Source organism: Desmodus rotundus, chromosome 11 (genome assembly GCF_022682495.2).
Source record: "Desmodus rotundus isolate HL8 chromosome 11, HLdesRot8A.1, whole genome shotgun sequence".
In the NCBI taxonomy this organism is placed as follows: Eukaryota; Metazoa; Chordata; class Mammalia; order Chiroptera; family Phyllostomidae; genus Desmodus; species Desmodus rotundus.
The window spans coordinates 81910908-81934713 of NC_071397.1; the positions used below are offsets into that span (position 1 = coordinate 81910908).

At 39.7% G+C, this 23806-nt stretch overlaps 1 protein-coding gene across 7 annotated transcripts in view; it reads right to left on the reverse strand.

Moving 5' to 3' along the window:
• MAP7 (microtubule associated protein 7) overlaps positions 1 to 23806 on the reverse strand; it is a 149765-nt gene that overhangs the window by 13865 nt on the left and 112094 nt on the right. For 4 of the 7 annotated variants that reach the window (XM_053914082.2, XM_053914081.1, XM_053914080.1 and 1 more), the window contains 7 exons: positions 19095 to 19258; positions 17976 to 18093; positions 14313 to 14423; positions 8912 to 9025; positions 4186 to 4337; positions 1970 to 2085; positions 1361 to 1644 (listed from right to left, as the gene is read on the reverse strand). In XM_053914082.2, coding sequence (XP_053770057.1) covers positions 1361 to 1644; positions 1970 to 2085; positions 4186 to 4337; positions 8912 to 9025; positions 14313 to 14423; positions 17976 to 18093; positions 19095 to 19258 — 1059 coding nt within the window. The remainder of the gene's footprint in view (positions 1 to 1360; positions 1645 to 1969; positions 2086 to 4185; positions 4338 to 8911; positions 9026 to 14312; positions 14424 to 17975; positions 18094 to 19094; positions 19259 to 23806) is intronic. The other 3 variants (XM_053914077.1, XM_053914079.1, XM_053914078.1) reach the window with 3 other exon arrangements.

Here is a 23806-nt window from a genome sequence, read left to right on the forward strand (position 1 = left end):
GGACGGAAACAGAAGTTTTCTGACCTTATTCAGATTCAGGAAAATGATCTAGACAGCTGGCACGGCCGGGAGTGCCACACAGACGCACCACAGTCAAGGGACCATCCCAGACCCTCCTGTCAAGGTTTACATTTCTCCTTCTGCTCCCACACATTCTTCTTTACGCTCAGGATGCTCTTTGGCCTTTCTCCTCCTCTTTGCATGCAAACAGACATGGGACTCCTCCATTCTCTAACAACCCCATTTGTCTTGAGTTGTCAATTCTCTCTTTGTCTCTACCCTTTTTGTCTTTAAATGAAGTCTGAAGGAGAAAACTTCTGAATAAAGACAATTTTCAACAAGAAATTCTGAATTCCTAGTTCCAAGTAATTTCAGACTTCTAAATAGCATCTGGTTAGCTGGGAAGAGATGGGATCTACTGGGTCTTCTGGAAAAAATTCTGACCTCCATTGAGCACACAGGCTAAGCTAGTGGTTCTTAAATTTCAGTATGCACAGGATTAGGGTCATAACTGGCTTGCTGGGTTTTATCCGGTCATCCTGCATAGCAGTCAGCTGGAGAGGTTAGTATCTTTATCTTAGTATCTTAGTATCTGATTCAGTGGGTTTGAGGTAGGGCGGGCTTCTGAAGTTTGAAGCATCATAGATTATGGTAGTTTAAAAATGTTTGCTCAAATTCTTTGATGATCCTCCCTTTTATAGTGGAGACTAATTCTCTCCACTGGCGTGTGACTTGAACCTAGGGACTTGCTTCCAAAGAACAGAATACGACAGAAATTGTGACTTGTGTGGCTTCTGAGACTAGGCATAAAAGATACTGTGGATTCTTTGTGATTCTCTCTCTTAGACCACTCACTCTGGGGGAAGCTGACAGAGCAAGCAGACAGGTTATGAGGACATCAAGCAACCCTTCGGAGAGGTTCACGTGTCATGGAACTGAGGCCACCTGCCAACAGCCGTGTGTGAGCTGCCATCCAACAACCCAGCTACGCTGCTGCCAAATTCCTGACCCAAGATTCTGGGTGATATAATAACTGTTTGTTGCTGTTTTAAGTTGCAAACTTTTAGGACAATTGTAACACAGCAATAAATAATACAAGTGATTTTGATGCAGGTGCTCTGAACACCACATTTTGTGAAAATAATAAGGGAATCAGAAGCCATACTGAATACATATACTATGGCTCCAACAGTAGACTTTGGGATGTACAATTCTACTCTCTTCATATGTAAGAAAACTATACTGAAGAAAATTAGCCTCAAAATAAAATTTCTAAGTCCCCATAAGGGGGAAAAAAGGGCGGGAGGAAAAGGGAGAGAGCAAACAACCCGCATTCCGTCGCAAGTCAGTTGGTTCTTACCAGAGGCAGCCTCTAGTTCGCCAGGCGTCCCTTCTTCAACTGTGGCTTCTTCTACCTTCACTAGAGGTACCTTGCCCTTTAGTGAGGGCTCAGCAGCTACTTTCTGAGGTTCCTTCTCAGGGTCTTTTCTCTCAGGTTCCACTCTGGCTTCTTTCTTGACAGGGCGGATGTTGCCGGGGGACAGGGGCCGGACCTGAGCAGGGGCAGCTTTGACAGATCCGGGAGGCAAGGAGGATGCTGGTCTGGGTGTGCCAGGCAAATGAGGAAGGGACTTGGATGGGAGCCTGGGAAACAAACAAACAGCATAAAGAGAAGGGGACTGGTCAGAACGGGCTTGTCAGGGCCTTCCTCCAGCCCCTTATCAGGTAATAGTCCTGAAACACCAATATGAAAAAGAAGTGAAGGTATTTAGTCTTACATTTGTCTTTTATGTGGCAAATGTAGAAATATTCACTTTGGAGACCCATTCCATTTATCTTTTTTTCTTTAAAGAAAAACATTATTCCCTAAGTCAAACCAAACCGTCTTGAGGGGGCACAGCTTCCTTTCAGAGGAGAGAGGCTACTTCTCCTGCATGAACACCCAGCCAGCCCCTCGTATTTCACCTACCACAGTCGGGAGGAAGCTGGGGACCTGGCTTTGGGATGAGATGGAGACAAAGTCCTTCGGAGGCCGGATGTGAGGTGGAAGGGTATGGTCTCTCTCTCCCTTTCTCTTTTATAGGCCTAAGTTCAGAGAAACACAATAATTAGATTTTTTTCCATGTGTTGGACAACGCCATTCAGGTATTCAACAATGGAGCTGTAATCTATCTAACGCCTTTCTAGATATTTTCTAACCTTTCTTATATAACTCCATTCTAGCCCAACAAAAGGCCCGTGTTAGCTTTCGGCCAGACATTATACTAAATTAACACTTTGTGACACTCTTAAGAAGGTTCTGGATGTGTGATTTGGAGTTACGTTTATTAAAAAAATTCACCTACACTTTTAGAAAACAACCATACTTTGTGACTAAAATTACCGGGAGCAAAATCTCTCATAATCTGGTTTAGCTCATACAAATGTCAAAGTAAAAGTCACTTCCAGTTTATTCCCTGCAATTAGTAATTAAAACAAACTTTTATATCCTTAATTTCCTTAGCACTTTTCTGGATTGTACTGTAGCTTGATCTCTTTCTCTTTTTTTATTTCTTAATTTACATGTCAGCTATATCAGACTTTAATTCATATTTTTCTTTATATCAATATTATGCAAATAAGTTGTTCCTCACCTAGTGTCCTGCTCTTAAAGGAAAAGTCAGCTTTAAGGTGAAGAATTTTAGCTATTTTTAGGTAATTTCATCCTTCACTAGGGATGAAATGATAAGTCGAGGGGGAGCCCTCCCCCGACTGCCAATTGGGAATTCACCAGAGATGACAACTTTCCTGAGTTGAAATGGGCAAAGGGAAACCCAGGGAAGTGTTCTCATTGTCTAAATTCAAGCAAGACAGAAAAGTGCACAGGACACCGAAGATTCATTTCAAGTATCTGAAACTCACCGACAGTGTTCTGGGATGGAAATGGATGCTTGCTGGAGGGACCTATGTGAGCACCTGGCAGCCCTTCACTCCGTGGGACCCTCCCGGGAAAGCAGGCTTTGAGTGCACCAGGAAAGGGACAGAATATTATCTACTCTCAGGGCCAATAAGTTCATAGTGTACCTTCTCTTCTTTCCTTTTCTGGCCTGGTTCAAGGATCAACTCCCCTCTTCCTTCCCTTTTGTTCCCTCCACTGTCCCTTCTCATTGCTTCTCTCTGTTTTCCTTAGTAGCATCCCAGTTGATGGGACTGGGCTATGGGGGCGGGGGGTACATCTAAGTGTCAAGTAGTACTCAGTGTATTCCATAATAAAAAAGTGGGGCAAAGAAAGAGCTTCGTGAGCTGCATGACCGCTTCTGCTCCAGTCTCTGGTCTCAGAAGTTGGGAGGTGGGACCTTGGAGACCAACTGCAGTCCTCAGGTAACAAAAGCAGCAGCCACCACATGGGACCCTCCTGGCAGGTGGACAGGTGGTAATTGTCCCTCTGGTGGGTCAGTCCCTGGAGAGAAAGGCTCAGGGAGGCTGGAGTTAAGCATCCAGTGTTGATCATAGAGATAGCAAATAACCCACAGTTCAAACAGAAGAAAGATTCTTAGAGACTTGCGGGTTACTTCATTGCATGGACAGCATGGTGAACACTAACGTTAACTCAGTCACCTCGCCAGTAATAAATAACAAGTACAAATTACATTCTTTACTTGCAAAATCTGAGTTTAAAATACAGCCCAATAGCCTTATAACAATTATTTAGTGAGTTACTGATGTTTGTAAAATACTTTGTCACTGTAGTTTAAGATCTGGGCCTTGACAGGGATTAGCTAAGCAGATAAAAGTTCTTCATGTTGTTTTCAGTGAACCACACTCAGAGTTCAGCCAGCCTCTGGATATGGCTGGAATAGAAGGCAGAGGTAGCAATCCAGGCCCACTTCCCCTTCCAAGGTTTTCTACTTTCAGAAATAAAAGTATGCTGGCATTGCACTTGTTTGTATGGAGCAGGGTAGTTCAGTCACTCATACAGGACTGAACAAAGAAGAACAGTTTCCACTTTCCAATTCAAATTTTTAGGGGGAGTAAAATCTTCCAGTGGAGAGGAAGTGTGGGGACACTCCCACCCAGCTACCCAGACAGATGGGATGGTGCACGTCACCATCTCCCAGTCCTACACCCACATTGCACCTCCGGGTGGTGTCCACTCTGCACAAGAAATAGCACAGACCAGCCTGGCCGCTCCCAACGGCTACTCACCGCCGTGCCATGGAGAGTCCTCCTTCTCGCAGAGCCATCGGGCGGTGTTACAAAGAGTTTTGTTCGATCCACCGGATTTCTAGAGTGTGCAGCTTTGTAGGACATGATGTTGATGGGGCTGCAAGATGCTGAACGAGGACAAATGGGGATAACTAGGGTGCAGGTGATTGTTTTACACACAAGAGTGCCAGAGGAGCAGTTGAAGGAAAGCCAAAAGCAGGTTCAGGAAAAGGAGCAAAGCAGAGATAGAGAGAAAAGTAGGGAGAAGATGTTATTACCTAAAGGTGTCCAGAACCCTCATACTCAGCTCTCCTCACAGCCCTGTCAGTTTGTGGTGTGTCCAAGAGGAAGGCGTGTCCAAATGAAAAATCCAGAATATATAAACTCTTTGGTTAAACACTGATTAAAGATATAGATGTAATCCAATAATTATGGAAACCAATGGCCTTATGTGTCTATAAACTGATGGTTCTGGTAAAATGCTACACTAGTAGTTGACAATTTTTATATAAGGACTGCTTTATAATCAGATTTTTTCCATGATTAGCTTTAAGATTGAACAAAAGGTGGAAAGAAAGGAAGCAAGCAAGCAGGCAAGCAACTATTTCAGGAGTCAAATTCAACAGCGAGTGGTAAAAAAGCAATTTTTAAAATGTTAAATGACCAAGTCTTACCAGGTGTTAAGATTTGTTATAAGGATAACTAATAATTTCTAGCAGAAAAATCTGTAAACGTTTTATCTATTTAAAAGCAAATCAAATGCATACTTCTGGGTTTTCTCAAAAGCCAAAGCATTTGAAGGTTCCTAACCAGCAGCAGTAGAACGTATGGGGAAATAGGATACCACCGTTTAAAGTAGTGAATAGAACACAAATGTGTTAGAATTGCCAAAAACAAAGTGGAATCATGGATAGCTTTTATAATTTTACTCAAGATGGAACATGTTTCTGACCATTCACCTTCAAAGGAACACTGTCATTAAACAAGTGACTGCGAACCACAGTGGCTTAAAGGCATTCGTACAATAAATACTGCACGGACACCTAAGTGGGGGCACTAAGGCTCCAAGGCTCATGTTTAGATCTCACCCAGAAAAAAAAAAAAGACAATTAAACGTGACCATTGAGGAGAATCCTACGTATTTGGACCATTGTAGAATGGTTTTATCCAACTCTAGCTATAGTAGCAACCCTTTAATGAGATCATTATGTCAGATGACTATAAGATTATTAATAAATTTAAAACTCAAAAGTTTACAAGACAAATTTGGGATAACCTTAATTTCAGAATTAAAAAATATTTGTTATTTGGGTTTAATCTATAGATAGGAAGTTGATCAGATTATATCTTTATTCACATGCTGTCTTTCATCAAATGCCTGGTAGTATCTTCTGGTTATCCATGGTTAAGGCAGTAAATAGGCTGGAAAGTGCATTCTCTTTTCCCATCATCTGAAAACAGAACTCTATTTCTTCAGGATAGACAAAAACATTTTACATTCCCTCAGTTCTCCTTAACAGGATATGTGTGTCTTACTTGAGAGTTGACATTAAGCTTTGTTTCAGACCTTAATGATGAAGGAAGATTCCTTTGTATTGTGAGAAAGGAGGAGTTTCTGGCATTTGGCTTGCTGTGGCCACAGGGGAAATAATTTGAAAATCACCGTTTCTCACGTGCCACAGCGAAACATTTCCCAGACAAGGAAAGAGTTCGTTAAGTGAAACTCTTCCTGGCCAATCAAATACACGAGAGTAACATCCAGGCTTGGGGCACTTCTGTGGGATTAATGACCGGGAGAGGCACACACTGCCCCAGGCACAACCAGAGGCCGTTAACCTTGCTGCAGGATCAAGAAACTCTAGACAACAGCCCAGCTCTGAGGCCACGGGTCTGACACTGAAAGAGGAATAAAGTTCTAGTGAAAGCCAGTAATTTCAGGGGGCATCTATGGAGCATTTCCGGGACCATCCTGGATATAAGCCAATCTCATCATGCCTCTGGCTTTATTAACGTACTGGGGTAACATTAATCAAAGGATGAAAATATCTTAAACCTATCAGTGTAGTCTATACTAAAATCCTCAAATTTAATTGTTCGAGGAACATTGCCTGGCTAAAATAAACATTGTAAATTCCTTCTCAGGGTATTACATTTCATTGTTGTTCTGAATAGCAACTACTGAAAAAACCTGAAACCTTTAAATAAATTATTCTCATACTCTTGTCCTTCTGAAGAAATAGTAAGAGCAATATATAGTTATCTTTTTCCCTCCCAGAGTGCCCTCCTTATCCCAAAGTAGGTCTATTAAACATAAAAATTCTCTTATGGAAATGTCTTTGAGAAAGTCTTCTACAACATCTGCATTTCCTCTGTAACTTGTAGCAAGTACACCTTAATTAAATCATTCAAGATTTTTGATATGAAATGATGGGTACAGAGAAAAGACACTGCAGTTCAAGCGGTTGGAGTGCAGCATAGAGAAGAGAAACATTACAAAATGGAATAATAATACTATTAATGTCTATGGAGTGCCTACTACATGCAGGTACCATTCTAAGCATTCTACATGTATTAACTCACTTAATCCTGAGCTCTAACAGTCACATGTGTTTTAAATGTATTTTTAAAAATGGGCATGGAAAAGTCAACCCAAAGCAGTAGCCATGGATGAGACTCTGATTTCCAATTCTCAACTGGTCTTATTGCTTGTTCTGAAAGTTTGCAATCACTGAGCGTCTTAGGGATGACTGTTTCGATCTGCTATGGCAATTCTGGCTCTGGATGGAGGTCATCCTCTTGACAAGGCAATTGGGTATAAGATGAACTCAAGGGACAACACTAAAATGGGAAGACAAGAAAGGAAAATCTGTAAGAGTAGATGGAAAGAGTGTTTTGGACAAGATAAATGTAAGAGATGTTTACGTATAATTTCAAATGGAAAATTTTAAAACCAACAGTTTTGGTTCATTAAACATAAGCTGTATCAATGCAATTTAACAGGTAACAATGATCTACGGAATGTATTAATAAAACAGGCAACTCAAGGAAAGGTTGTGCTTTGCTTCACACTAAAGTAAATTACAGAAACACATCCATGTATGACAAGGAGAATGGAAAAGTTGCAAAGTAAAGAAGAGCCAGTTAGGAGGTAAAGAGCACCTGATCAAACATAACAGTGAAGAGAGAAGGTGGGAAGATGAGTGGGTAGAACGGGTGGAAAATGAGGAAATGGTGTTGGAAAAGACTAGAGGGAGAGTGAAAGAAGTGACAAAAGTTAGTGATGACACAAATAGCAAAGAGACAACTTTCTAGCTGTGAGGCAGTCTTTGGTATGAAAACAGACAACGTGGAGATTCATAAGCATGAGAGCCACCAACTATTATTTAGGTCCTATGAAACGGAACAGAAAAGCAGTTTTAAAGCTTCTTCAATTAGCTGGACATAAGAAAAACTTCCACTACTTGTTTAAAACTGCAATTAATAGCCATACAAAATAAACTCTCTTGAAATAGGCTGTACTCTTTCCTTCAGAAAAATCTCAGATGCAGTATGACAGCCGACAAGATTACTTTACAGAAAACACAGACCATGGTGGTCCAGCTAGTTGAAAGCACAGTTGTACACAGGGCATCACACAAGGTGCTGAGGATGGAGGGTGAGCTCATTTAAGGTCCAGTCCATCGATTTTTTAAGTGGCTCTGGTGTAAGTCACTTTTTGCCACTGGGCTCCTCAGCAGGCGGTGGGGGTGCCTGTACGTGCTCTCTTGATTATGTCCCAGGGTACTGTGAGAATTAGTGTTGACATTAGCTCACTGGGCACCATAGATGAAAGACATCATAAACCCAAAATTATTTGTAAAGAAGGCTAATGAACATGAAGAGGCTTGCAGAGGCAGAGCGTTTTTTTAAAGGGAGCTTTGTGAAGAGGCTATGCAATTTCTCAAGTGCCAAAGATGAGGGCTGGTAGACTGGTTATATAGCTGTCCCAGTTGTACCCCAAAATATTGGGAAAACCCAAGTCAACTCACTACGAGGTGTTGCCAAAAGCCTGATATGTGTCTTTCTTTCCAGCCAGATACATTACACTGGCTCATTCAGGCATGTTTTGCATTTCAAAAGAGTAGATGAGCTATAACTAATTATAATAACGAGTACAAGCACATTTTGCATCCTGAATCTTCAAATTATGTAACAAGTAAGAGCACTATAACTGGCCTTCTCCACCAGTCTCAGAGTTTGGGAAGGGTACTCTTCCTAGGTTACATGCATATAAAAGACTGGTACAGGGAGGGAAAGTAGCTGCATTATGAAACTACGCTTAAATTGCCTTGTACTTTGATTTTACCCCCAAGTCGACATTTTGTTACATTAAATTATTTCTGCCTCTGATCATCAGCTTAGCTGCAGGGGCAGAGAGAAAGGTAGGGAAGGGACAGGTTTTTCTGGACCTCTCATGAACACACAGAAGTATCAGAAGCCCATGATCACAGGGAGGGGCATCTTTTGTCTGCCTGGCATCTGGTGTCCAGATTAAGATGTTAAGAGGAGACAATGCCAGGGGCATGAAACCAACACCCACAGACATTTCCAAAGCCAGTCTACCCGCAGGAGAGAGAGGCACACGTTGGGAAAAACGGAGATGTGATGAGATGAATACTGGAGGCTCAGAGAGGCCTCAGAAGGAGGGCTTTACCTCACCAGGAAAGTTTCACCTTGACAGTTTTACCTGTATCTCCAGACAAGGCAGCCGTACTTTTACTTCTGGCCAGGAACGAATGTGTGGGCGTCAGCAGTCTGTTAACAACGCTGCTCTCCCATGGGCTGAGCTGCAGGCGGCGAGCTAAACGTCACCACATAAGCAAGATGTTAGAAGCAATTCTTTCCAGGGGCAAGAGGATGCAGAGTATCACACCTATTGCTTCCACATGCCGTCCCTTCGAGACAGACCAGGCTCTCCAGCGAGGACAGCTGGTGAAGAGGCGGGGTGATGGGAACCCTGCCCAAAAGAGCAGCTATTCTGTAGTGTTGCCTTTCTTCAAATGTTAAGTTTGGGGCAGGCTCTATATTAGTTTTATAGAGGCAGATTTTGCCAACACCCTCCTTTAGCAGCCAACAGGTAACAAAACAGAAATGTTATTTCCACTACGGGTTTGGCACATAGTGCTGACTGCAGTCATACTTATCTGCCATCTGCTACAGGGCTTCCTAAGTACCCTGAATAATCAATTCCAGCAAAAGCTATGGCAGCTTAACGCAAGACTGGATTTATAAGGAAATGAAGATAGAAAGGGTCTCCATTACATTTTGATAGATCTCCATGAATTGTTACTTAGGCAATTAGGGGGAAATCACAAGAGATATAAAAAAATGAAAGAGGACTCATGCACAGTTCTGTATAGAATTTCCTTTTGACTTTTCCTTTCAGCAAGCCAGGTTCTTTCAGGTCCCTGTTTGGCAACAACATACAATTTTGGGGGGAGGATGAAGGTAAAGTTGAAGCATGATTAAATTAAACAGAAAAATCAAAATCCAATATAAATATAAATTGGAGATTACTAGTTGGTGTGAGAAGAATCTAGAAAGTAAATTTAAACTAAGGCAATGATAGTATGGTCTCAAGTCATACTGGGGCTTGGCAAGTCCATGGTTAGGAAATGCATGCCAGTTATTAATGACTTTGTGTTAGCTTCCAGTGATGGCCCATGAAAATATAGAAGCTACTTTCCAAAAGCACCAGGAAGAAAGTTTGCAAATATCACTAAAGTAAAGTGATAATATACCTTTATTTTAGAACACATTTCCAAGTCACTGATAACAGACTTTAAAACTGTCTAAACCTAAAAAAAAAAAAAAACACCACCAACCAAAAAAAACCCTGTCTAAACCCGACAGACATTCTGTTCCTCACCATAAACTCCAGGCCCAAGTCTGTTTGCCTCTGGAGCAATTGTTCTTATAACAATCTTTTACATGCTACATTTTAAATGAATGGCATTTACATTCTAGGAAAGTAGTTTTGGTTAATAGAAGCCATCCAATGTTAAATGTTGTTATAGGAAATATTTGCTCCTATTTGGAAGAGGTACTAGCTTTCAATAAGAACCCTAATTATCTGACGTTATTGTATAAGAGTGGCTATTTTGGTCAAGGCTCTGGTGAATTCGAGAATTAGTGAATTGTTTATTAGATTTTTCTGGTTATTAGCGGAGCCTTCATGATTAAATTAAATCTTACCTGACAGTAAGACATTCATAAAAAGATTGTTATAAAAACTAATGTAATGTTACACAGGTAGTATAACATACATTGGGGAAAGCACCAATTATCAACCAGAGGATGGCTGTGTGTGTGTGTGTGTGTGTGTGTGTGTGCGTGGTGTAGCAACAGCAAAAATAACGTAATCTACAATTACAATACATTTACAGAAGATCAGTGGGGAAAGTGATTAGCATTAAATGGAAATCTTCAACAGAACTGTATTTTTAGTAGATAAGAAAGGGAAGAAGAGATGAATACTTCCTTTTTTAGATAAAACAAGCTCTGTAGGTTGACTGGCTTAGAACTATAGAGATGGTTTATATAGACATGTCTTCCCCCACCTTTATTAAAAAGTTCAGTTACTATATTTCTGTGTGTCTTTAAGGCATCTACCAAAGAATATGCCTCAAATGAAGATCATTAAAAACCCTCTTTGACTTGCATTTAAAACATACCCAAAGAGATTTGTTTTAAAGCTTTGCCCTGTGAATGAAAGATTTTGCTAAGAGAGACATGTTTCACTCCTACCACTTTCGTAACTATACCCTGAGCAGGGGAGACAGATCTCTTCCTTAGGTAACTTTTCAGTAAAGGTTGGGACAGAAGAGTGTTTTGTTACTTTATTTTTTAACTTAATTTAATTTGACTATTTTATTTTATTTTATCTTATTTTATTTTTTCACCTAAAGGGGCTTGATTTTAAGATGATCAGCTCTGGAAGGAAGAGATATTAATTCTCATGAAACAAGTCTATAGTATCGATCCTGTTTAAGCATATCTTAAAACTGAGATATTGTCATTCCCATAATAGGCAATCTAGACAAGGGGAGGCAAACAAACAAGCTACATATTTGCACTACCGTGTTCCCCAGGACCAGGACACAACTAGTTCCAGATGACAGAGAAACCAGGCAAGTGTTGCCAGGTCCTGATTGTTCATTAGACATAGAAAACCTAAACAGTACATGAAATCTTCTATTTTTTAAAATGATGGCAATTAATTCAAATTAAAATAAACACAAATCCCCTGCTCAGGTCAAGCAGAACATGCCGGTGGGCAGCATTCAGTTTGAGGTCTACCACACCATGTCCTCTGTCCTAGATTCTAGGACAAAATGCACGGACTGATTTTAAGCAAAGAATAGGTGACTTCATTCTTACTTTTTTCAAACTCCTTATTATTTGCCCTTGAGGAAAAAGCTGGTTAAGGCAGGTAGCTTAATTAATAAAAAATACACATTGTCAATGCAAAAAATGTCCAGGGGCAATATCCTCCCCATTGCAGCAATTACAGAAATCTTTGGTAGTCAGAGGTTTGCTGTTAACTCAGGTCATTTTATCAGCCTCTGTGAAACTGTATTCGGGTGTGATAATCAAATTATTTAAAAACTGGTAGGACATGGGTACACAGCTAATGGATGGCACTCATTAGCTCTGGGGGGGCCTGGGGAAGCACAGCTTGGGGAAGTGGATATTTACCAACTGGTATGGAAACAGTTCTGTATTTTTAATAACCAGTCCAGCAGTCCAGCTGAAGGTCAACCTTGAAAGTGTCAGAGTGTTGATTTAGTATCAGCCCTGACACCTGTGCTGAGAGGCCAAGCACTTAAGCAATCTAGCAATGGTATATGGCCTTTAACAGACCTGACTGTAAAAGCTTCTACTTTGGTAATGTAATAAAAGTGCTTTTTAATTTGATGATCAAGCACAGCCAACTTTTGAAAATAGCAGAAAAGAAAATAAACTAACTAAACTACATACATTTCTAAATTAGAGAAGTACAAATTCAGAAGAATTTAAATTCTCTTTAAAAGACCTAGCTTTCTCACTGTCCTCCTGAGGGTTTTGCTTAACTTAAGAAAAAAAAAAAATTGCTTTGCAGACCTACAGGAACCCCTGGATGAACCAAATCGTCTTTCCCAGGCCAACCTTGTCTATGAGACCCAGAGACTTTTGATAAACGGGAAGAAAAGCAGAACTCCCCAATTTTGTGCTCTCCCTCCTATCCTACTGTCAGCTTAGTATTCAATTTTACAGGCCTGTACTGTGATTCGAGGGGCAGTTTCCTGGCCCCAGAAATGATCTGGTTATTGAGCTTCCCTGGACCCTTAACCTTACCCAAAGGAAGAATGCACTGAGTCAGGGTTGACCTGAGGAAGAGCATCTGTGAGACTGAAACCTGAAGATGCCGTGTAGCAACATGGGTTAGGAGCTACTGATCTCTGCCCTAGTCCCTCTTCTCTACCAGCCGGCCTGTAGGGTACCACCATTTCAGGCCCTTCCCCTCTTAGGGACTCTTACCCCAATTAGAGTAGATGAGCCATTCAACAAATTTTCTGCAGTTCTAAGATCCTACTTCTTAAGAATATTCAGATACTATCACACAGCATCTTATTTCTGGTTGGCACAGCATCATCTTTCCAAAGAAGTGTAGACAGGCTGTTGTCTGGCTTACTGCCCAGCCCGCTCCAAACCTTACCCCAATTTCAGCTGAGGGACTGTAGGAGGCAGCACGCAACGTTTAACTTATAAGTACCGTAAAATCCCAACTGTAGCTTGTCTAGATCCAGGCTCAGAGAAGTGGGAAATTCAAGTGCTGAGTAAGTGACCAGTTCCAAAGAAGAGATGAATAGACAACCGCAAGAGTAGCATTCACATGCTATATTTCATGTTATATAAAGGGAATGAGTTTGAAAAGGAAGGCTACTTATGAGAGGAATTTTAATTCATAAAACGTTTCTCTAACATATAAAAGGCCTCTAATTTCTAACAGGTCTAATAGCGATTTAGGCAAATTAGGTTAAAAAAAAGGAACAGTTTAAGTTAAAAGGCAAGAATAGGAAATTGTTCAAACATTTACTGCATTAAGAGATTAGTTATAAAACAACATCAGCACATGTAATATTGTACATTATGACACCATAATTTTTATACAATATAAAATATATAAATATACACACATACAGAACATGCACACATCACATTCCTTTTCAAGATTATAAACACTGAACATTTCCCAGTCAGTTTCTTAATAAAGCACTTAAAGTAACCACAACTTGTTACTTTTAGAGAGTATGTAATTTTATATTGCACAATCATTTGTTGTTTTAAATTTAAAATCATCTTAGTTATGTAAAACAAGTAGTGTATCTTAAAAGCTTGGTTTTCATACCATGATATATAAATATAGAAAATAAAACTTTAAAAAATAATAACATTCATGTACTGTAAATCCATGGGATGAATAAAACTCAAAATTTAAATGTTAATTGGAGGACTACTATTCTTAAAATTTTTAGAAGGCTTCACTGATGATATTCTTGAAGTTAGGCCAAATTCCTTAAGAGTAAATGAGCAGAAACCAAAAGAACCAGTCACACACACAAGAAAAAGAGCAAGAAAATTTTGGTTAAATGAAAAATAAATTAGCAAAAAGGAAATCTAACAACATGAATCAATTAAAAAGTATTTTTTTAGAAAGTCAAAGCCTGGATTTCCCAATGTACAGATGAAAAGTCAAAGACAATATGACTGAAGTAAAATAAACATTCATAACACAGATTATTTGCATGTTGGTGGATAAGTGGGTGATTTCTGGAGCTGTAACTCAGTTACTAAAGAGTTGAGAGAAGCACCGCTTTCATCACTGCTAAGTGCAATCATTCAGCCAAGTTCTAAAATGAGAAATGTTCTTGTCGCAAGGCAAATGCTGCTCAGCCATTTATTGCTTTTTTACTCTGAAGTTTTTTTCTTCCTATTTAAGAAACGTAGGGAAAGCAACTTCAGATGCTTATTTTTATCTGTAAACATCCAGAAAAAAAAGCATTACGTAAATAACAACACTTTTTTTGGTTTCCTTTTGACTGTACCTCTATCTGGAGAATTTAGTAAAGTTGCAGATGAAGAGGAGAGCCGCTTGCTAATGACCGGATCAACATGTTTCGAAAGATTCATGGTGGAAACTGACCTCCTGTCTGGATCTAAAACAAATGGAGATAATGCTAATTGACAGCCAGCATGCAGGATTGCAATTTCCTAGTTCGCTGATGGGAGGAAAAACTAGGATTGGAAGCTTTCAGCTCTATCACTAGATCTTTCATAATAGCACAGTTTTCTCAGTGGACATTTTAAAGGTAACTTAAAGGTTAGAAATAAAATTCATTTTCCCAAGATAAAATAAACATTGAGCTCACCCATTTGTCAGCCGGAAAAACTCAAACATATTGTTGTAATACGACAAACGAATGAAGGCCAGTGGAGGACAACTACGACAATGGAGTGGACTGTGAAGCAAAGAGCCCTGGTAACTTCCCAAAGTAGGAACACAGGTGGAAACAGCGCTGGTGAAATAGAATGCAAGCACTCGAAGACAAAGAACACCAGGTTCAGCGTGCTTGCTGATATCTGTGCTTGCAGAATCATTTTACCCAGGGCATGAAATTCATTACCGAACAACAGATGAACACGGAAGAAAGAAGAGGAAAGACTGTAGGTGTGAAAATGATGGCCACTATGGCATTCCTTTTCTAAAAGTCCACTAGTTGCCCCATCTGCAACCTGTAACATAGGGTCTAGTTTGGTTTACAAATGTAGAAACGGCCCACACACTTGCCTGAGAAAACTGACAATAATGCAAAGAAAATCCGAATTCTTTCTCTTTAAGTTTATTAACAATATTGTTCATCCTGCAGGTGAGTAATTTTAGAGCAGTTCTCAAAGTTCAAGTCAGAAGAGAAATGGCAGCCGTTTAAAAGGCAAAAGTCAACTGTTTGTTGTCTGTACCGTGGAACCAAGTTGGAGCAATTCTCATTACACAAATCATGTTCCCTGAATAAAACTGTGTATAATAAAATTCTAAAAATCTCATTATATTTGTGTGGGAGGCAGGTAGATGGTCTGACCTATAATAGCTGAAGGTAATGGGGTTTTGCCATATTTTGTTTTATTTTCTATATTCTTATTCTTACACTAAAAACAAACCAAAATATTCCTTGTGGGAGAAAGGCTTTCAAAACTTCCTTGCCATTGGTCTGACTACCGCTGGTAGTAGATATGTTACAGTAAACTTCCCCCCACAGAATAATTTTGGTCATTACTTACAGTGAACAGGGGAGAAGTAAGTCTTTCACCAGCATCCGATAGATATTTCTATTTCCAGCTGTGACTCATTTTATGGTTAAAGCATTTCATCATTTAAAAGCAACCCAATTATCATTTCTGTGGCTCAAAATATTTATACTTAAATGATGAGCCCTTAGGCATTCCGAACATAAAGAAAACATTAAGGGTAAAATATCAAAAGGAACACCTTAATCATGAAGTGTGAGGTTCAAGGGCACAAGGAAGAACCGTGAAAGTCATTTCCAGGTGATTTTATAGCAATACATTTTCTGATGTTGCTTTATATGTTAAGCTCTAAACAGAGGCAAATTGTGTCTACATGCAGGCCTATCCTGCATGGTTAAAATTATGGAGGTATAACGTATTTATTATATTACTTATTTTATGTAATGAGGCAATTTTTTATCACTTCTTGTTCTCACTGAACAAAACCCAAATTTATGAAAGGATTTTTGAAGAATTGGCTTAAACATTATAAAGCTTTGCAAGCCAGTGCTAGTTGATGTGCGAGACTTAATCTGGATTAAATTTAATTTCTAGGACCTGTCTGTTGGTCAGTAAACACTGACTGAGTACCTGCCACGATGGGGCGCTTTGGGTGGTAAGGGGCGTTCAAAATGGGTAAGATCTGGTCACTGGGGTCAAGATCACAGCAGTCCATTTTGACCACTGAAAATTTTGGCGTATTCCCCCTTATTTCCACGCTTCTCCATTCTAGTATAGCAGCAATTTTCTCTAATTCACAGCCCTTATAAAAATTGCTTCTATCCAACATTTACACTCTCTTGCTCTGAGTGGCAATACTGAAGGTCATATATTGAACTCTGAGTGTGAAAGAATTAAAGGTAAGTTACTTTATTTCCCCTCACACACACTTGGCGATCTGTTACAGACAGTCAGAGTATACGTCTGCCATGTATGTGTAAGACAAAGCCAAGTAAAAGAAAAATCAGCCAGGTTATACAGATATATACCATGACAACCTTCCTGCATGGAACACGTATATAAAAGTATCCCTAGAGTGAAATGTCCGTAAATGACCCTCATGATCACAGATTTGATATTTGCCCCATCAAATGCCACTGGTGGTGAAGAATTAGGAAAGAAAAATGCTTTCAGTTTTGGTTCACTATCACAGAAAAGTAAATTGTGGCAATAAGATTTTGGATTGTTTAAAATGAAGGGGTTCTAGAATTACCCTGAAAGCTAGGAGGATAGAGAATAAAGCTATCATTACCAAGAATGATAGGAGGATAGAGAATAGAGAAAACAAACAAAAAATTGATAACATTTAGATTAAAAGTACAAGTGACAACACCAGTATGGAATGGGGTTGTGGTGGGGAAACTAAACTGGATGTATTTTGATCCCAGGTAATTTATTAGATAAATTCTTTTTAAGTTTTATCTAAAATGATCATTTAAGGAAAAAGTAAACATATCCCATGTAATTATTTCAATAGCTTTAAGTCACCTGAGTTTGTACTCACACTTAAGAAATACTGTGCTTTATCCCAGATCTAGGTCTATGCAATAGGACATCAAGCAAGCATTATGACTAGGGTGGTGATGGTCCAGCTAGTGACGAACTCTGGCCCTAGGTCTGCGGTGCTAGCTACAGGTGAGGCAATCAGCAACCACAGGGAGGTCTGTACCAGATGTGCTAGTACCACCAAAAGTTGTGCAGTGGTGGTCCAGGCCTGCTAAATCGAGAAAGGTGAATGATGACTCAACAAAACCACCTGGGGACAGAATGTAAGACAATGATTTTTCAAAGTAAATTAAAAAAAAAAAAGGTCATTTGACTCACACAAATGAATAAGAAGTGACACACTATATAGAATTCAAGGTATATTGAATTTACAGTACAAAAATTAAGCCTTTTGCTAATTCCCAATTTCACTATTTTTATGTCCATTTAAGAACAAGGGAATAGTTTAGACGTCTACTACTATTTGTAGCTTCGAAACCTGCACTTTCTCTTACAGAATGTTAGTGTTTGCCTACACTTTAGGGTCAGAATACGTAAGCTCATGTAGTATTGATTTTGATCAGTCATTTTCACTATGATTCTTTTAGAGTAAAAGATAAAACTGGTGATCCAATTTCATAACTCTGAAACCCTATGTAAATGAATTAAAACAGTGTAGAATTGAAACTAGCATGTTTATTGGGAAGTATTGCATAGATTTTTCTCTCTTCAAGGACTTTTGTAATAAATGAGAAAAGCAGAGAACCTTCTTACCTCCATCACCCTCTTATCCTCAAACAGTAGAAGCATCATTTAATTGTAGTTTAATTATTTTGGCAGGATTTTTGTTTTGCAAAACATAAACTTAGAACAAAGAAGCAACTGTACTTTTGTCCAGCAAAGAAAAACAGAGACTGTGAAAGTGGTCACTGCCTGTTCACCTGCGCTGTGGATGCTGGGGCTCCCATGGAGAGGGCCTCCCCATGACCACCGGTTATGCTTCTGCCTTGGCTTCTGGCTCCTTTCCATCGTGCGTCGTACAACCGCTTCATGGCGTTCCTTAGACGGAATAGAGCAGCTGATGATTAGATTCGACCTGGTTGTTTTGAGGCTTCTTTAACTTAAGGCAGAGTGGACTAAGAGGGAGTACTTGACCTCAGTACTCCTAATTATTTCCTAATATCTACCAGGGGTGTCCAACCCGCAGCCTGCAGGTCGCATGCGGCACCGGATGGCTGAGAATGCGGCCCAAAACAAAATCATAAACTTACTTAAAACCTTTTTTTCTGTTCATCGGTTTTCATTAGGGTTTGTGTATTTAATGTATGGCCCAAAACAATTCTTTCTGTGTGGCTCAGAGACATCAAAAGGTTGGACACCCCTGGTTATCTTAAGGTGAGAATATATCAACCTGGGATGGTTATTGAAATCACTAGGAACCAGCTGAAAAAGCCTGTTGCATTCAGCAGGTACCTAAATAAATGATCCTCATTATTACTACTGGGAATGTGATGATTTCATAGTAGTGCAGGTCTCACCTTACACAGGTGCTAAGCTCTTGGGGTCCCCTACCTAAACAATGGAATTTAGAATCTGAGGATGTGGGTAATCCTGAATCTATAACTTCCTGGGTTGTATGACCTTGAAACTTACCCATTCAGAGTCTAAGTTTCCATTTTTGCCAAGATTCAAGGGTTGAATAGGGTTAATGAGGCAATCCAGTGTGTGGAAATGTTTGTTGATTGTAAAGCCCTACAGAAATCCAGTGACTTGGAGTGGTCCTGATACTTCAGTGTACTTTAACTGAACATAGGTAAGTTATAGGTCTAGACCAGAGAAAATAGGCATTTAAAGTTTCGGTGGCAGTAAGAACAATCACATCATCCTGTACGTGGCTTCCACACCCCAACCTCCCTCTACCCTGTGACCATCTGCCCAGCTGCTTACTCTGAAACAGTTGTTCCATGTGTCTCAGCACCTAAGTGGAAAGTTTCACAGCAAGTCCGCTGCGTTTCTGCCATGGACACACCTCCCACCCACCTCCCAGGGCGACGCCTTACTTTGTCCTCCTCTAGTCTCTGCCTTCGCTTTTCCTCCACAGCAGCCCTCCTCCGCTCCTCCTTTAGCCTCTGCTCTTCCAACTTCTTCCTCCTCTCTTCCAGGTGCTTTTCGTAGTGCTGTCTGGCTCTCTCTTCTTTTTCTAACCAGAGTATTTCTCTCGCAGCTTTAGGAAGAAAGATGAGGTGAATCAAACACAGGGAGGCTCAAAACTTGAACAGTCAGGGCTGTGCAAGGGGCGTGCACTGAACACACACGGGTTCTTTGGTTTTGTAGTAACCAAGCCTGGCCTTTGCTTTCCTCAAATATTCAGGGGAAAAAGTTACTACTGTCAATTTTTAGCATTACTTAGTATGCCAACAATGAGCTCGAAGAAGAAGCACTGAATTCTGCTCTTTGGGAACTGCTACAGCCCTCAAGTCTGATACATTATTGCTACAGAAGAAGGCTTACATCACATGCTCTGCTGTCAATTCTGATATGGATACGATGCCCTAAAAACTGAGAGTACTATCCGTTTCCCTCTTTTTAAAAAAAAAACTGTGATGTGCTTTAGGTAGAAAATGTGACTACATTTGTTTCAACAGAGCACTGGTTCTTTGACAGAATTAAAATGCTCGGAAGAAAATCCCAAGGACGGAGAGCTGGTAAAAGGTGTGTTGAATGCCTCACTGGCATAGCACACTGAGTCAGGTAGGCCCCCAGGTGAGGGGCCAAATAAGCAGATGCTCTCGTGTCTGAAGAACTCAAACTAGGTTAGACAAGACAGTATCACAAATTGAATGGAAATACACAGTCCAAAAAATAGCGTTTGGTGATGAAATGTTTCTTTTCTTCTTTACACATACATGTCCCTTCCTTCTTTTAGGGGAAAATGTACAAAACTAATTTTTTAATATGGTGCTTCCTTGAGCCATGATAATTAAACACATCTTTAAGATGAGTTGTTAGGAACTACTATAAAGGACACATAGACAAAATCAAGGGGGAGGGTGGCAGTGGGGGAGGGAGGGGGGTTTGGCTGGGGTGGGATGGAGGGATGGGGAGAAAAGGCACACAACTGTAATTGAATAACAATAAAAATTTAAAAAAAAATGAGTTGTTAACACTGTAGGCCAAAGTGTCCAAACAAAGTTTGAAGCAGAAACCTTGAGGACACTACATTGCATACAAATTAAAATGTTACATTTTAAGAGGAAAAAATAGAAATTCAGAACATTTCAGTTTCCTCTAAATATTTAATATTAAACATTCTGCATTTCTGCTACCATTAAGTCTTTCCAAAGCTATTCATTTCAGGAGACAAATCTCCTGCAAGGGATTTGGATTTGAATTGACTTTACTTTCATGTAAGGAAAAGGACAAGGACGTTGCCAAATTCAAGATGAGTTTGTCCCGTGCCATCACTGAAGGTGGCGAACAGAGGGAACTGGGGACTGGCACGGGAGACGTCTAGGTTCTCCCAGTAACTGCCGCGATGGGCAGGTGAGACCTTGGACATGGTCATTTGGATTTAGTGTTTTCTCTTGCCTAAAAGATAAAAAAAATGGATCTTTAAGATTCCTTTCAATTTCAAAAGCCACTGGTTCTAAAGAAATTCTCAGGCCCAAGTTAAAAACTAGCTTTAATAAAAGCACATACTAACATGTACTCACTAAATCTTTACTGAAAGAGTGAATAATAAAAACCACTACGAGCACATATGGAAATCGAGAACAGACAGAGAACATACTTCTAACCCTTTCTTAAGATACACTGATGGTTACCAAACGCACTCACGCACGTAAGGTCACCTGGGTTTTCTATGTGGATCTATCTTACAGACAGGCCTTTAATAATACTACATATTTTAATGCATTTACAAAGGTGGACATACAGCTATAGATTTTGTCAAAACTTAAAAAGCACAAAATATTAGAAGGTGAATGAAGGTCTTCCTAAAACCGAAGACCCTCTTACAGTCGATTTCTATCTTTTCCACAAATGTAAGTGAAGCAGAACTATAGGCATGCAGTAGTATAGCACACTTACTGCTCTGCCTATTTTTTTCACTGAAGACATACCTTAGACGTCTTTCCATACCAACCCATGACGTAAGAATCCAACAACCTTTGTAATCATTATCCAATAGTCTACTGACAACATACATTACTTTATATAACCGAATACTTATCCGTGGATCATCTAAGTTGTTTCCAATATTTTAATTATTCAGACTTGAGTGACACATCATATGTCACAAATGTCTGTGTACATGTATCAGCTTATCTCTGGAGAAGTAGAATTGCTGAGTCAAAGGGAATATACATTTAAAATTTAATATTTTCATACTGTCCCCTCTAGAGGTCACACCAATTTATACTCTTATGAACAATATAGGAAGGTCACAGGCAGGAAAAAGAAATCTGTGGATACCTGAAACACTACATCTGTTTTTCACGTTTTGCTTTCCAACGACATAATTTTTTTATTTTTGTACCCCATTTTGAGGAAAATTTCAGATTCTCTGAGGACATTTATATATTGAATATAGTCCTTTCCTGTAGATACCGAAGTCAACAAGATAAAACAACATATAAAGATGTTTATAAAATATTAAATATATTTAAAAAACTGGTAAGGTAAACTTCATAAAATAGGAGTTAATCAATTCACAGATTAATTTTCCTTAAATAATGTTTTTCATCAGACTATGTTCTTGCTCATGAATACTTATGACTATTGCCTCATTAAATTTAAATTCTAAATTTAAATTTAGAATTTAATCTAAACTCCTGATTTCTAAACTCCTGAATTTAGAATTTAATTCTAAACTCCTGACTCCTACATGAACTTGGCCTTCATATCCTTATTAGGCCTTACTTTGCACCGCTGTCTATAATGGCCTTTTTGTTCTCGCAGCAGACCTGTGTCCTCACTACACCTGCCTCACAAACCATGTTTCTCCCATAGTATTGCTGCTGCTATTGTAAGTGACTCAGCCGTCCTGTGGCTCACTTCTGTGTGGGTAAGTTGTAGGTAAATATGGGACCGTCCTCATAGATGTACTGTGAGGATTAAAAGAATGCTTTCACTTAGCACAGAGTAGTTTTCTGCACTTAGAAAATTTCCAATAAATATGAGCTGTGACCGCCATCTTTGCCACTGTCGTCATTATCATGATTTCAGTTCAGAAAACAAAATGTGGTTCTTCAGGCTGTGTGAGCTCAACAGGGCTAGACATTACTATAATTATAATTACTTTCACCCCAAGTAATCTTTTAAAGGGAGAACGTATCTTTATCCATCAAACTCTTTTTGAGTGCCACTTCCATTCTCCTACCAGGAAGTCAAGATCCTACTGTAGAGCCTTCTTTAAATGTGTCTTTTTAAAAAACCGTCAAGCAGAGAATAGGCAAACAATGGTGAAGTAAGCAGCAACACTTTCATATTATTGCAGAGCATGCTGCTGAGTGCAGGGGTTTATTACCAAGCACAGATCATGCAAACATTTTTAAATCGAAGGATAAGAGATATTTCAAAATTTTAATAAGAATCAAAAGTTAATTTATTCTAAGAAGTTTAGTTACTTAAAATATTCCCTAAGGATGACAGATACTGTGAGAGTCTTAAATCATTAAAAAAAGAGACTTTTGAACAGAAGAAAAAAATCAACAAGTGCTATGGACTGAACTGTGCCCACCCCCTCACCCCCATCCTTATGCCGAGGCCCTACTTCTCAGTATGATTGTATTTGGAGACAGGGCCTGTAGGTGACCACAGTTATACGAGGTCATAAGGATAGGGCCCTAATTCAACAGGATTAGAGTCATTATAGGGAGAGACACCAGAGAGCTATCTCCCCACCTGTCTTCATGCTCAGATGCTCCTGTGAGAACAAAGCCGCCTTCTGCAAGCCAGGAGGAGAGCTTGCATCAGAAAGTGAACCCTGCCGGAAACTTGATCTCCGACCTCCCAATCTCCAGAACTGTGAGAAAATAAATTTCTGTTGTTTAAGCTACCCAGTCTATGGTATTTGTTATGGCAACCTGAGCAGACAACGCATTCAGTATTTAAATCATTAACAATCACTCATTTCATAAAGGCAGTTCTGAAAGTATAATAGCATGTCCAAAAAAGGGACTGTGATGAATATTAACACTTACTTGTGTGAAATTAAAATTTCCCCCTGGACTTTGGGCCCATAGTATAAAATGAAATGAAAACCCACTGTAGCCCCTAAAATACTGGACATTAACGAGTCAGTCCCATCCCTGAGCTGCTTATATTTTAAAGACACTGTGACAGTGTGTCAGTTCCACACAAAGGGGAGCTCCACTCTCCATCTGGATTCCATTTAGAAACACACAGCAACTCTTGTACTAGGAAGAACTAACAATGAAAAGCAGGGAACTGTTGTGGATAGAGCACAGGTTTTGGCTTCCCAGGAACCTGAGTCTACCCCCAGTCCTGCCACTGAACAAGTAGTGACTTCTGTGGTCTTATTCCCTCGAACAGCTACGGCACCATCTCCCTGACAGAGCTGCTAGGCGGGCTCACAGTGACACACAAAGCACTTAGCACAGCCCCACGTGTAATAGTAGGGACTTGGTACACATAGATAATTACAGAGAGTGAATCTTTTTGATGATCATAAGAATCCCTGTCCTACCACTACAGAGAAAATTTAGTCAATGGGAAAAACACGGGTAGGACAGAGAGCCCAGATGGGGCA